At 35.4% G+C, this 14,019-nt stretch overlaps 3 protein-coding genes across 4 annotated transcripts; 1 reads left to right on the top strand and 2 right to left on the bottom strand.

Moving 5' to 3' along the window:
• Position 1: 1 nt before the first annotated feature.
• On the bottom strand, positions 2-3,301 carry LOC18011974. The gene is made up of 14 exons (XM_006395327.2): positions 3,055-3,301; positions 2,496-2,640; positions 2,330-2,397; positions 2,172-2,225; positions 1,993-2,076; positions 1,806-1,894; positions 1,647-1,724; positions 1,407-1,537; positions 1,183-1,224; positions 983-1,059; positions 814-892; positions 655-736; positions 451-523; positions 2-337 (listed from the first exon to the last, which is right to left on the bottom strand). Exons 1-14 carry the CDS (start codon positions 3,141-3,143, stop codon positions 169-171), a joined length of 1,260 nt encoding a protein of 419 aa, XP_006395389.1. The 5' UTR covers positions 3,144-3,301; the 3' UTR covers positions 2-168.
• Positions 3,302-4,028: 727 nt separating this feature from the next.
• On the top strand, positions 4,029-5,726 carry LOC18012024 (GDSL esterase/lipase At3g27950). Its single transcript, XM_006395326.2, has 5 exons — positions 4,029-4,281; positions 4,525-4,725; positions 4,828-5,000; positions 5,131-5,395; positions 5,476-5,726. Exons 1-5 carry the CDS (start codon positions 4,029-4,031, stop codon positions 5,724-5,726), a joined length of 1,143 nt encoding a protein of 380 aa, XP_006395388.1.
• A 949-nt stretch (positions 5,727-6,675) lies between these two features.
• On the bottom strand, positions 6,676-9,832 carry LOC18012023 (protein KINESIN LIGHT CHAIN-RELATED 2). Of its 2 annotated transcripts, none has more exons than XM_006395324.2 (3): positions 9,290-9,832; positions 7,163-8,994; positions 6,676-7,077 (listed from the first exon to the last, which is right to left on the bottom strand). In XM_006395324.2, the coding sequence occupies exons 2-3, from the start codon at positions 8,938-8,940 to the stop codon at positions 6,861-6,863; spliced, it is 1,995 nt and encodes a 664-aa protein (XP_006395386.1). In that variant the 5' UTR covers positions 8,941-8,994; positions 9,290-9,832; the 3' UTR covers positions 6,676-6,860. The 2 variants fall into 2 exon arrangements, with proteins under 2 accessions (XP_006395386.1, XP_006395387.1); XM_006395325.2 differs by having other exon boundaries at positions 7,163-8,960.
• Between the last annotated feature and the right edge of the window lie 4,187 nt (positions 9,833-14,019).

The raw sequence follows: 14,019 nt of genomic DNA, 5'->3' as shown, positions 1-14,019 counted from the left end.
TCTGTTTTATTGCACTTTAAAAAACAAAAAAAAATTAAATTAAAAAAAAAAAAAGGACTGTGCTATGTTATAACTTCGTAGTCATACTGTTGACTCTGCCGAGATATCTAGTAGATATAAAAAAACAGGTAAAATAAAATTACAGAAATACTAAGTGGGTTTAGTAGTTTAGAGAATCTTCTGGGGTGGTCTAAGTTCTTTTGGCAGTTCAGTGAAATTCTCTGCGTCTAAATCGGATTGAAACATTGGTCTCTTCCCCATTTTCCACACAATCCCTTCAGCGAGATGTTCTTTGTTTGGTGTCAGCATTACGAAGTTTGGATCAGCTCTTTGGTAACTGCAATGCCATAGGATTCATTTATATTAGAAAACAAAACAGCAAGTGACATTAAGATGTGACGAAAGATGCGTTTGGTTTGAAACCATGAAAACTTAAAAAAGGGCACTGACCTGGCTTCCCTTAAGCTATCAACACGGAGACCAAATCCACATTCTACTTCTCCAGTGGAATGATTAGTAGTTGCTGCACAAATATGTTCCAAACATGATGTTCACTCTTAATTTTGCTGAATTTTCGGGTTAAATCCATAATACATTCACCAAATCTAGAGAAAGAATTCTCGAACTGTTCAGCAATAGTGTCCCCATACATACCTGAGATATTGAATGCGAAAGACGGTTTCCACCACGACTTGAATGCTAATGTCAATGTTGAGCTTAAAGCTCCGACTTTACCCTGCAAAATATCACTAATTACATACTGAGATGCTGACTTTTATCATCAAGTTTTCTGGATCATAGGAAGTTATATACCTTCAGCAAGAAGTTTTTATTGGCCTGCCAAGATGCAGCCATCTGCAGTGAAGAGTCTGGCGTCTTGGAATCATCAACCCTTTAAAATAAGAGACAAGATTAAGCTATGTTTCATGCAGATAGACAAATCTTAGCTTGCAATGTCTCTTTGGTCAGAGGTGTTCACTACCTCGTTTGTAGCTCAAAACCTAAGTCAATGTAGTTTGTGATTCCAACTACTTCGTTTTCTTCAAAAGGATTTTTCACCTGTTCCAAATACATCAAGTACATTTCATATTGAGCCAGAAATAACGCTTAACTCTATATATCAGTAGCCCTACTAATAGATGCAGCACAGAAAAAAAAAGGACTAGTTTGAAAGAGTCGTACCCGTCTTTGGACCACTACATGTTGGTAGAACGAAGCAATAAACTGCAATTACAAGAAGGATAGCAAGAATAAGAATGCAATAAAGAGAAATACTACTAAATGGAATATTGATATTTCGTTGGTAAAGCAATGTGGGGAAGTTGAGGAGATTGTTTGGGCTTAAATCTGTGGATATAGACAGCATAATAGCCGTGTTTCATCTACACAGACTTTAAAAGTATGACCTGAGAGCTCCTCGCTAGTTCAAGGCCAAAGTTGAAAGAAGGGCTTAAGGGGCTTCTTGACCCTACTCCATACCCAGCAGCACAACTCCAGTTCCTTAGGTCTCCGTACTTTGGCATGTCTTTGCTTTCATCTAACACAAAGATTTTTGATGCCCATTTTCTTTCAATCACACAATGTATAAATTTCATGGGTAACAAGTAAGATCTGGCAGAGATAACCAAGACAATGAACTAACTCACATAACGGCTCATACTGCACTCCTACTGAAAGCCTTCCCATCTTGCTGACCAGCCATGCACTCTTTGGCAATTCGTCAGCTGGAATGTGGGAGTTAAAGGGTCAGCATTTGTGTACAAAAGCAAACAACTAGAAACCGCATAGGAACTGGAGGTGCTTACTATTAAAAGGAGAGACGGTAGCTCCGAGTGATAAATTCGTCGAGCCATACCTCAACCCCATGATTCCATATTCTTCAGATAATTTTTCACTACAGAAACAACATGTATACATCTTCACAATATTACATCATAGGAAAACATCAAATATATGTAAACTAACAGGCCTCTTCCCCTAAATGGAACTTACGTTCTTTTAGTAAGTAAAGGGTAGACTGCAAATGCTCCGATCCCATATTTAGGGTAGTAAGCCGAAGACCTCATTAGTAGAACCCTTAGTAATGACAAACAAAAGAATTATTTCAAAACGTTAAACTGCAATAATGAAGATGAGCTCCTAGAAGATATGAAAAGTAGCACGGAGTTTACGGGTTGGAGGTCGACACAGAAAGGTCCACAAAAGTATGAGGATCATCAACATCACTGCACAATTTAGAAAAACATATCGAACATTATTCTACTTGTCGACAGAAACTTGTAGCAGTTTCAAATTTCAACTAACAGTTAAAATCCATATGCCATATTACCTTTGCCAGCGAAACAGTGCATTTCCCACAAGATCTCCTTCCACTTTACGATCTAAAGCACCTGAAACCTTTTACTATTAAGGAAAAAAATAATAATTTGCACCATCCCCAATTATGTATGCATCATGATGTACAGCTAAAAAACGATTAGTCTTTTAATGGATACAGATGCAACCAAGTCCACGTGAGGGTCATCAATAGGCTTCAGCAGGAACTTTGCAGAGAAGTGTCGTGCTTCTTCAATGTAATCCTCAAAGAGACATTTCAATGCAAGCTTCCCAAACAGCAGATTATATGAAGATTCCAACATTCTGCATCACCTCAACATTTTTCATTAAAAACTGAACAATTACACATTCCCAATGCATTCATATGTATATCTAATCATATATCATAATCAATAGACAGGATGAGCTTCCGTGTCCGTTATATTTACACTGAAAGACTATACACATAGAATACTTGTGTAGGCACACACACATACATTCACAAATTGGCACAATACATACACACACAAGACACAGTGTCCGAAAATTTCTGTAATTAGAATCCAAAAATTGATAGAGATGCATAAACTAAGCGCCTAATCGATCAAGTAACACAACAATTGATCGGAGCTTGACGATTTTGAAATTTGAATTTCGAGTGGCGAGTGCTACAGAAACAGACCAAAATCGAGCCGGAGCAACGGATCAAAACGGAAAAGAAGAAGAAGAAGAGAATACCTGTTACGGGCGGAGAGAGGAGGGAAATCAAAGAGCGGAGGGACAAGCACCACCGGAGGCGGCGGCTCCTTGGCAAGAAAATTCCCCATATCTAGACGGAGAAGAAGAGATTCAGATACCTCTTTCTTTCCAGCGAAAAACGAGAGAGCTCTTCTCGTGTTGCTTCACTTCAGCTTCGAAGAATCAATTGTTGAAGGAGAGAGTTAGTGAGTGTGGGAGATGAAGAGCGGCGCTCGTCTCGCTTCCTTTCCCTTCACGTTTGAATCTTTCAACCTCCTAAAAATAAGATTCTCAAATCTAAAACAGAATTAAAAAAAACAATTGTAATTAATAAAGGAAGGATCTCTTAATTAATCTTACTTAAAGAAAAAAAAACTAAAAAAATAAATAATTAACCTTACTCTGACGTGGCAATTGTTCAGCGACCGTGTCGACCTCACAGGCTCACAGTGTGCCGCTTCAGAAATCTTTTAGTTCAAATTATATTTCCAAAGATTGGTGGTCATTAACACAACAAAATACATGAAAAACTATATAATGTGATTTGCATGACTAGTTGCGATTTTTTTTTTTTTTTTTGTAATTACAGTCCGAGTATTGAGTAAAAGTGAAGCGTAATGGGTCGATATATATAAGAAGTTGACATTGAACTATACTGGTTACCCACGTGATCAACCGGATGATTAAATAATGACTTAACAAATTAAAAAAAAAAATATTTCAAACAATCGATTTAAATTCCACATGAATCCATCATCAACTTGCCCGTCCAAATATCACCAAATAAATTATATATTTATTTTCTACTTGTTGGACTTATAGTTTCTTATAGGATGGATACCTTTTTTTCCTTAATTTAATCCTTAAAAAGTATACTGCTTAACATGCCAACGAACATGAAGCGACGACTTCATTATCATTTTTATAGGAGAAAACCTTCGTATTCAAGCTCTTGGCATCTAGCTACTAACTCCATGGAGACTTCCAAATTTACTTTTTTCATCATCCTTCTTCTTTCCGGGCTGAATGAGAAATTCTCGACCGCGTCGCGTATAAACTCTCACAAGAGTTGCAATTTTCCGGCTGTTTATAACTTTGGAGATTCAAATTCAGACACCGGAGCTATCTCTGCGGCTATCGGAGAAGTTCCTCCACCAAACGGAGTTGCCTTCTTTGGAAGATCTGCCGGAAGACATTCTGATGGCCGTCTCATTATCGACTTTATTAGTAAGTTATATTTGCTTTTCAAGTTTCCATAATGTTAAAAAAAAAAATAGAAAAAAAAAATACATTATTTGTTTCTTGATTCAAGAAACAAACTAAGCTACATTGACTTCATATTTTTGGAAAGCAAAAGATATGAGTCTAGTGTTTGAATCCGGGGAATTAGACATCTAAAGAGACAAAAGTTTGTAAAATTTAGTTTAGTACAATATATAAACCGTATTAATTTCTTCTGATTTTTGGCAGCTGAAAATCTCACGTTGCCATATCTAACACCATACTTGGATTCGGTTGGAGCCAATTATCGGCATGGCGCTAATTTTGCCACTGGCGGTTCTTGCATTCGCCCCACCGTTGCTTGTTTTAGTCAATTCCATCTTGGGACTCAAGTCTCCCAATTCATTCACTTCAAGACTCGTACCTTGTCTCTCTACAACCAAACCAAAGGTAAGTCAACCCGGCTAAGTCATTCCAATTATCAAACCGGAATCAAAATTAATACCGGTTCTTACTTTCTTTTTGTGAACGCAACGTTTTCTTCGGCCTCAGGTAAAACTCCATTTTGCAAAGGAGTCATTGCACGACCCAAAGATTTCTCAAGAGCTCTTTATACATTCGATATTGGTCAGAACGATCTCGCGATCGGGTTTCAAAACATGACAGAGGAACAACTCAAAGCAACTATACCCGGAATCACCGAAAGCTTCACTATTGCTATAAAAGTAAGTATCTAAATTATCGGTTTAGTTTTTATTTGGGACCATGTGGAACTTAATATATCAGCTATCAGAATATTCATGTAAAATTCTTAATTACATCATGCCTTATTATATACTTGGTATATAATTTTAGTTGCTATACAAAGAAGGAGCCAGATTCTTCTCAATTCATAACACCGGACCGACAGGCTGTTTACCGTATATTCTGAAATCTTTTCCGGTTACACCACGAGATCGGTACGGTTGTTTGGAGCCTCTGAACAATGTGGCAATGGAATTCAACAAGCAACTCAAGAACAAAATCTCCGAACTGAACAAAGAGTTCCCTTCTTCTCTCTTTACTTATGTTGATGTCTACTCAGCTAAATACAATTTGATCACCAGAGCAAAGAATCTCGGTAAGTACTAAACCGAAAACCAACTAGAACAAAATTTTATACCATCTACTAACTTCCGGTTCAATCAAATCTAATTGCAGGTTTTGTGGATCCTTTTGATTATTGTTGCGTTGGAGCGGTCGGACGTGGAATGGGTTGCGGAAAGACAATATTTCCAAATGGCACAGAACTTTATAGTTCCTCCTGCAAAAACCCCACAAATTTCATAAGTTGGGATGGTATACATTATTCCGAAACTTTGAATATGCTAGTCGCTAACCGGATCCTCGATGGGTCAATATCCTATCCGTCTCTCCCAATCCAGAAAGCTTGCAAGCTGACGAAATATTAAGTTGCTCAAATATGAATTTAATGAATGTACCTAGCATACAATATTTAATTTTCCTTTCTCAATTATCATGTAAATTATGCTATTTTTTTTTGTTTAATCAATATACATACAATTCCAACGATACCATCTACATAGCATATAATTATTCCATAAGAATTTATAAAAGAGGTGAAGGAGAATTGGCGAGAGGGTTGAGAATGGATAAGAAATGAGCGATAGAAGGATTTGTTACAAGAATTGATAACCAATCGAATATGAAAACTTTCTAAGATCAATATAATGAAGAAAAACAAACAGTTTTATCTTTTCCATCATGAGAGAAAAAAAAACGAAGATAAAGAAAATGTTATACATTAATAAAATTTTGAAAGTGTTTTTTTCGTAACAATGTGTTATTCACACATCAAACTATTTGTAACAACATGAAATCTGAATCATGAATCACAATTTTATAGTGTGGTTCTGAGGCGGATTTAAAACTTTATCTAGTATGAGACATACATTATAACATATATGTAGATTAAGGGTATTTAAATAAATTATATAGTAATTACTTACAGTTCTTCTTAGTTCTCTAATCATATATGTTATATATTTACAGTTCTTCTTAGTTTAAATATTTTATAATTAGAATTGATTGTGAAATTTAAAAGTTTATAAACATGTAAAATTTTGCGTTTTCGCACAAATGTTGATCATGAAATTTTTAACATTTGTGTACTTCTTAATTTATATTTCAAATTTTAGTTTGCTTGCAGTTTGACCATGAAATTTTCAACATTTGTGTACTTCTAAGTTTATATTTCAAATTTTTCATTTGCTTGCAGTTCAAGCATATTCGATGTCAAAGTAGGGGTTGCAGTGAGTGACAACAAGTGGGGCTACAACTGTATGTTGTTGATGTGTCAATTGGCAATGCATTTTAGATTTGATATTATCTGTCAGATTGCAAACAAAAACGAGAATTGTTTTGACAATAGATACAAAAATAATTACAACATACATGTTTTTTCTTTAGTATTCTGAATCAGATGTTCTTTTTTCTTTTCTCTCGCTCGTATAAGTACCAGTTTAGAACTCATATCTCGTGTATATGTATATATACATTTTTAGATCGAACCATAATCCGATTAATCAATAAACTGGTCTCTGTCCACCATTTGGTGTCATCTCAGAGTTCTTGTCCAAAAGAGTAAAAAGTGCTCTGTTTCTCTTGCTCCTCCCTCTTCCCGCTTCTTTCAACAATGCAGCTAGCCTCTGTTTCTCGTCCTCCACTTCTGGATTCGCCGTCCCAAGCTTCTCCTCTCTTGTGCCAACAACATACTCCAATATCTCTATAGCATCTTCTAACCTGTAAAACAAACAAACATATTGCTTGCACCTCAAGAAACCCCATACCCTAAAGAGAAGATGTGTCTCAAAGGTGTAAACTTTACCTGCCCATTGCGTCGTATGTTCCGGCCAGGTTACTGTAAACTGCTAACGTGTCGGGATGGTACGGTCCGTACTCATTCTCCAGAATGGTTTTCGCTTCCTCAAACAAATCCGCAGCTTCGTTGATGGCGTAACGCTGAACGCAGGCAAGTCCCATCTGATTCAAAGCAATCCCGAAAAGAGCGGTCTTTTTCTCTCCGCTGTTGCGGAACTTCAATATCGCGCTCTTGAAAATGTTGTAAGATTCAGGATAATTCCCCATCATGTAAGAAATCACACCCATTTGAGCTTCAATGCCAGCGATCGTGTTCTGTTGACCTGGAGCGTTTGAATATATCTTCAACGCTCGTCTCAGCAGCTTCAAAGACTGTTCAAGTTCGTTCATTGACTGATATATCGCAGAGATCTCTATAAAACCAGTCGCAACCTCTTCCACAGGAGTTCCCGGAGAAGGTTTTAAGTAGATCCTAAGAGCGTTTTCGCAGTAGGATTTGGAATCACGTATTTTCCCAATTTTGTTGTACAAATCAGCAAGCCTGACGTAAACGGAAGCAACAGAGGAATGATTCTCACCTTTTGCTTGCTTAAACACAGCCAAAGCCTTCTGGTAGGCGAATATCGACTCATCAAACCTAGCTAGAGACATGTAAGCATCACCGATACTGCAATCTATAGACGCAACATCTTCTCTGTGATTCTGTGACGACATGGCCATGCTCGCCAAAACATAATGCTCAAGCGCAACCTCGTAATCTCCTTTCGCATCGCAGATAAGCCCCATCAGTTTTCTATCCGCAGCTTCTTCGATCGAAGCCGTAGTATTAGATCCGTTCTCTTTGTGAATATCCAACGCCATTTGACAAAGCCTCGAAGCTTCTTCGAACTGCATTGCTTGAACATGAGCTTCTGCTAAGTACCTACAAGTTTCTCCGACTCGTGCATCTGTCTCTCCAAGAACTTGTCTCTGTATCTCCAAACCTGCTGTGTAGAGCAGAATCGAGTTCTCGACCTGACCCATTAAACCATACATGTCACCGAGCTGCATACACCCTGCGAATTTAGCCAAAGCGTGATCTTCACCATCTTCAATCATTGGTATCTCGATAGAGCGTTCAAGAACAGGCACAGCTTCGTTGTATCTACCTAAACCGGCATAGATCCCTGCCAAGATATGCAAAGACATCACCAGATTCAACCCTTGTTGTTTCTCTCCTTCCTCGCTTTTCTCAAACGCTCTCACCGCTCGTAGCGCCGAGTCAAGAGCTTTGTTCAGATTCTCACCTGAAGAAACCATCTCTCTAGCTTGTTTCAGAAACAAAGGCCCGAGCTCGGGATTCTCATCTTCCACGGAAACAGGGGATTTCCTCGACGAGATCCTCGAACCGGGGATTTTCGGTTTCGCAAGCTTTTTACCGTTTGATTGAGATTCACCTTGTTTCTTCTGACTCAAGTTACCTCCTCCGTTTTTACTGCCCTCGTTACTTTCTTCCTTCTTCTCCAAGACAATCTCTTTCTTTCTCTCTTCAGCTTCTCCCACATCTCCCACTAAATGCCTCAGCTCCAAATCGATTCTTGATTCAGCTCCGTACGAAATGAAACTCGCCCTAGACGGAGATTGATCGTCGGAGCTCTCCATTTCGCAGACATTGTGATAAAGCTGCTCGATGGTAGCGTTCATGGCACCATCGATGGCGAGATCTATGGAGCTTAAAGGACTCCTCGGCGAGGTTTGAAGGGCAGAATCGTCTTTTACCCTCTCGTTGCTCTCTCCTATGTCCATGCCCAAACCAAGCTCTCTGCCTTTTGTCGGAAAATCACAAATAAGCTATAAAATCTGAAATCACAGGATAGAAAATTCAAAACCGGTTTCTCGAGATTTTGGATTCAAATCGGTTATAAACAAGAAGATAAAATCAAGACCAGACAATTTTTCTGTTACGACTAAAGACAAAATTCAGAACCATAATTCCCTAATTGGAGTAAAATCCGAACGAACTCACCAATTATTTAAGCTGACTTAGATTCAGTTACTAACGGTGATGAAAACAGAGCATGAACCCAGTACAGAATTGGATTATATTCAAAAGAAAAATGAAAACTTTGAAGAAAACAGAGATAAAAAATCGTACCTTTTTGTTGTGTCTGTAACTCTTGAAGAAATCCAGAAGAAGCCGAGTTGTGTTGTGCTTCGTGGCTTAGTTGGGTGTAGAGATAAAAATCAAAGTGGAGGATTCGTTGTCTTGTACTTTTCACTTTTAGGTGTTTTATGTCTTCCCTCTCATTGTCTCATAGCTAATATTGTATATACATCATATATACAAAATAGACTATATACTCACTGCGATGTAAGATAAGGAGAGAGATGAAGCAACAACATTTTATGCACAAACCCTTCACTATTCCTATAGGCTATGTATGTTTTAAAAAAAGGCATAGTTGTGGGGGGTCTACAAGAGATAGTTAATTAACTCTGATCGACCTTAAAAATTCAATTATTGAGATAGATTATAGATAGGGAAGATGATAATTGACTCGTTTTTTCATGTGATTAAATGATAATTATTTCTGAAAAAAGTTACAAACAAAATAAACAACCCCAGAAGAATTGAAGATCATTAGATTGAAGAAGATTGACTCTTGAAGCAATAAAGAAGATGACTTCTCCCCTACTCGCACTCTCTCTATCCCTCTCAATATTTTTTCTCTCAATTTTTTAACAATTAAAAAAATTATTGCTGTAATAATATCTCGTCCATTTCAAAGTTGCTTTGTAAGAATAAAAAATTTAAAAGAAATATCGTTACCTTGAAATGCAATTTTTTGGGAATTTCATGAGCTCAAAGCTATACTAGGAAAAAAAAAATGTCTTTGTCCATTAATAGCCAGCTAATTAAATGCTGTGGAAAGATCACAAGTCTACGTCAAACCCTCTAAATTCCCAGCTGTATAATCGCTCCGTTGATATTCCGCCACGTGTCAACTTAATCATTCATTATCTTTAATCTAATCATCCCATTATCTTTTCATGTAGTTAAGAATGAGCCTTTTGATAAAAAAAAAAAAAAAACTGATGCACTGTTATTTTACAATTTAGGCTTTAGGAAAAAGAAATTGGACCACCAGATTCAGTCACTTGTGTATTTCTTAGTAATAATTTTAGTAAGAATTTATCTTTGTGACACGTGGACTACAGCTGCATACCAGTGACAGCCTGGATTTATGAATTAGAAGTGGTCCACCTTCAAGCCCATTACGGCTCCATGGGCCCTTATAATTATCAGTATAGGGCCTACCCGTAATATAATTTTATGTGATAATAAAGTTGTAATTATATTAGAAAAACGTTAACAACGTTGAATGGTCTAAACAAAAGTTTACAAACAAAAAAATAGAAGACGTTGAGGTTGTATAGACAAATATATTTATTCTATCGAAAAAAATAGAAAATATACCTCTTTTTTATTTTGTCAACGTAAAAGAAAATATTCCAAACACCACGTTATACGTAGCTTTTGTGTGGATGCATTAATATGCAATGAAGCTTTTCAAAATCGATTTTCTGCAGCGATTTTTTCTATAACCAGAAAATAGAAAATCTTTGACCTATTATTTTTCGATATTTTGGAACCGATCTTTATTGGAGTAATATTTTTTTGGACATATATATTTCTCGCAATCAGATCAAATAAAAAAAACCAAATAAAAAAACCAAATAACAAAGTTCAACATTTTTAAATAATCGAATCAACGCTTACCAAAATCACCAACGATTAGAGAATGACTAACCAACTAACAGAATAGCGAAATGGCTTTGCAATTTCAATTCGTTTAATCTAAAACTCATCCTTTTGCAACATTCATATTTATTGACATATCGGGATTTAAATTTGCCTTTCAATGGTATTGTTTAATGGAGTCGTATATATAGTAGTAATATAGCTCGCTTTTCTAAGGCGATTTTTTTTTTTATAAATCAAATTGTTTTCTTGGAGGACTAAGAACAAACCAACATCACAGTCAAATGAATTTGCAATCACATTAGGTAATTTGGTTGGTCGGTCATTAAGCATGTCTTGGATTCTTACAAGAGACAGGGACAACCCACACGTTTGTTCATGATTGTAAAGACCTAACCACTTTATTTCCATCTGATTGTATTTTAACCATATATACTTCATTTTTTCAGGAAAATGTTTCATAAAAGTCAAATAAGCAATTAATAAATATATAGACCGAGACAAAATTCGAATCATTCTCGACTGTTGGGCGGTGCATTCCTTTAACTTTCTCGCCGGTCGAATCCCTATCAGATCTTACTTATTATCACTAATTATTTTGTTTAATCAATTCCGACGCGTTTAGATACCCATATTTTATTTTATTTCTTTCTTCGACCGCCATTTCTATAGATATAGTACTATTTTTCGTAGTTGACCAGCTAATTTGAAATTTTCGGGTCCGAACTATCGCTAAATGATAAATTGTTTCAGCTGTATTTGGAAATTTATTGGTTGAATCAGTGGATCTTTGCTTTGATAATACACCAGTTATGATCTAATGCTCGAATATGTGGAATTCCACAATATACATCTCCACTAAATTAGAACTTGCATTATATTACGGATGATGGTGTTTACCGGTTTGATCATGGGGTTGATCATCTTCACCTCAACTTAATATAGTATATATTTAAAATTTAATATACGACCAAAACTCAACAAAAAAAAAAAATACTTGAAACGAAAACAGTTAGTGCAATAGTAGATTTGACTCATTGATTTGCTTGTTGCAAACCCAAAACTCTTTGACACTTTTCTGAAACATTAACTCATAATGAATTAACCATGAAACACTTACTACATATAACACTGACAATAAATTACAATATTTAAAAGTTTTTAAACATAAGTGAAGAGAGACTTTTTTCCGTTTTCTAAATTTCCAGTTTTTGTTTTGTCCATCTAAATTTCAGTTAACTTTCTCAGATATGTAGTTTAAATATATTTGAAAAATTAACCTATTATTTGAGTAAAAATGGTGGCAAATTGGCAAACCTTCTGCGTAAAATAAACTGCAATTCCCATGAAACGATGTTCCAGAAAAAATTATTGAAAAGTGACAATATGATAACATATATAGGTAATAAACCACATTATTTTCCCGCACACAGGAAAAATCAAGTCCATGGTAAAACTAAAACCGAAAAAGCTTATTGATTTTCCTGGTCAAATAAGCATCTTTCAATCTTTTCTAAAGGCTCTCTGAAAGTTTACATCTTTTATTTTATTTTTCAAAATTAAAATTTTCCTTTTCCCCCTTTTACAAGCAAAAAAACAAAAGAGAGAAGCATTATAGTTGCTTTTAGGTGTACGAATGGTTGTGGAGAAAGTTTGACTGCCCATAATGGCTTCATGTTCTTCCCATGACCAATTTTGTTTCGCATGCATGCATCTCATTGTACTCAGATCTCTCTTAGTTTACAAAACATTTGATATAGGAAATGGCTCCATGTTCTTCCCATGATCAATTCTTCTTTGCATGCATGTAACAGTCATAGAATAATGAGAAATACATTTATTATACATTGATTGATATAACATATAAACTTTTAAAATATGTAGACGTGGTTAACTGAACGCGTTAGAATGGTGTTGTTTTAGTTATGTCGAATTCGAGTTCTATACGTTTGGGGACAGATGATTTCAAATTTTGGATGTACCATGAGTATTATAAACTAAGACTTCATATGTCATATTTGACAACATATCGGCTACTTGATTCATTTCACCATTTACATGACTCAATTGTCCAGATGTTATATATGTGCATTTTAGGACATATAAGAAATTATCTGTAATTTTATTTCAAAAAGAAAAAAGAAATTGTCTACTAGAAATATATGTTTAACCCTACAATAAGAGGATAGTCGATGGACTTGATTGTTCCAAACCAAATTATTTATTTTTATGTCTACATGTTAGAATATTATAATTTACGTTTCAATAAAATATAGTATTTAATTTATCAAAGATCAATTAGATGATGATTTAGTGGACATTACAATATTATGTTTTTTTTTTTTTTAAATATATTACAGTATTATGGTTTCTATAAAAAAAGAAAACAAACGTATTATTAGAGATGTAGATATTATTATAGAATGAACGTGTTGGTATTAAAAAAAAACAAAAACAAAAAAAATTCAAGGCAAGAAAAGAGATAGGTGTATATACACGGTCTGATACCGAAGGACCATATCTTTAACGCAATTTTATTCATGAATTATACTTTTTATGAGAATTTGGAATCTTTTTGGATCAGACACTATGAATAGAATCTTAGACTTGGCCCACTGCTCGGTCAAAAGATGGTCTTTTAAGTATGTATGTTGCAAGAATTTCAAACCCCAACAATGCCATCCTCAAGAGAAATACTAAATGTCAAATTTTAGAATTTAAAACATGTGTTATTGTCATATTCCAATTAATCTGATTTAATTATATATTAACAATTTGTCTCTCCATATATTCCAAAAAATGATTATTCTGTCAAAAAAGAGAGAGAATTGTTATTAATGAGAAAACATGGTTAGTCAAATTAATTCACACACGTACCCACACACACACATAACAAAGGAAGAGTTGACCCCATGTTAAATTATATCCCCCAAGAGTGAACTAGGTAATCTGGTAGTTGTTGAGTTTTTGATTTTTTCGTTTAAATAATATTATTGTAGATTTTGTATCACTCGTACAATATGCAGCATAAGCTTACGAACTATGGGCACAAATGCAACATGCCAACATGCATACGGGTGAGCATGATATTGCAGCAGTTAAAAAATGCTTTTATGAGAAAG

Source organism: Eutrema salsugineum, unplaced genomic scaffold (genome assembly GCF_000478725.1).
Source record: "Eutrema salsugineum unplaced genomic scaffold, Eutsalg1_0 scaffold_6, whole genome shotgun sequence".
Taxonomy (NCBI): domain Eukaryota; kingdom Viridiplantae; phylum Streptophyta; class Magnoliopsida; order Brassicales; family Brassicaceae; genus Eutrema; species Eutrema salsugineum.
Note: the sequence above shows the minus strand (reverse complement) of the source record. Positions and strands in the feature narration are given on the sequence as shown.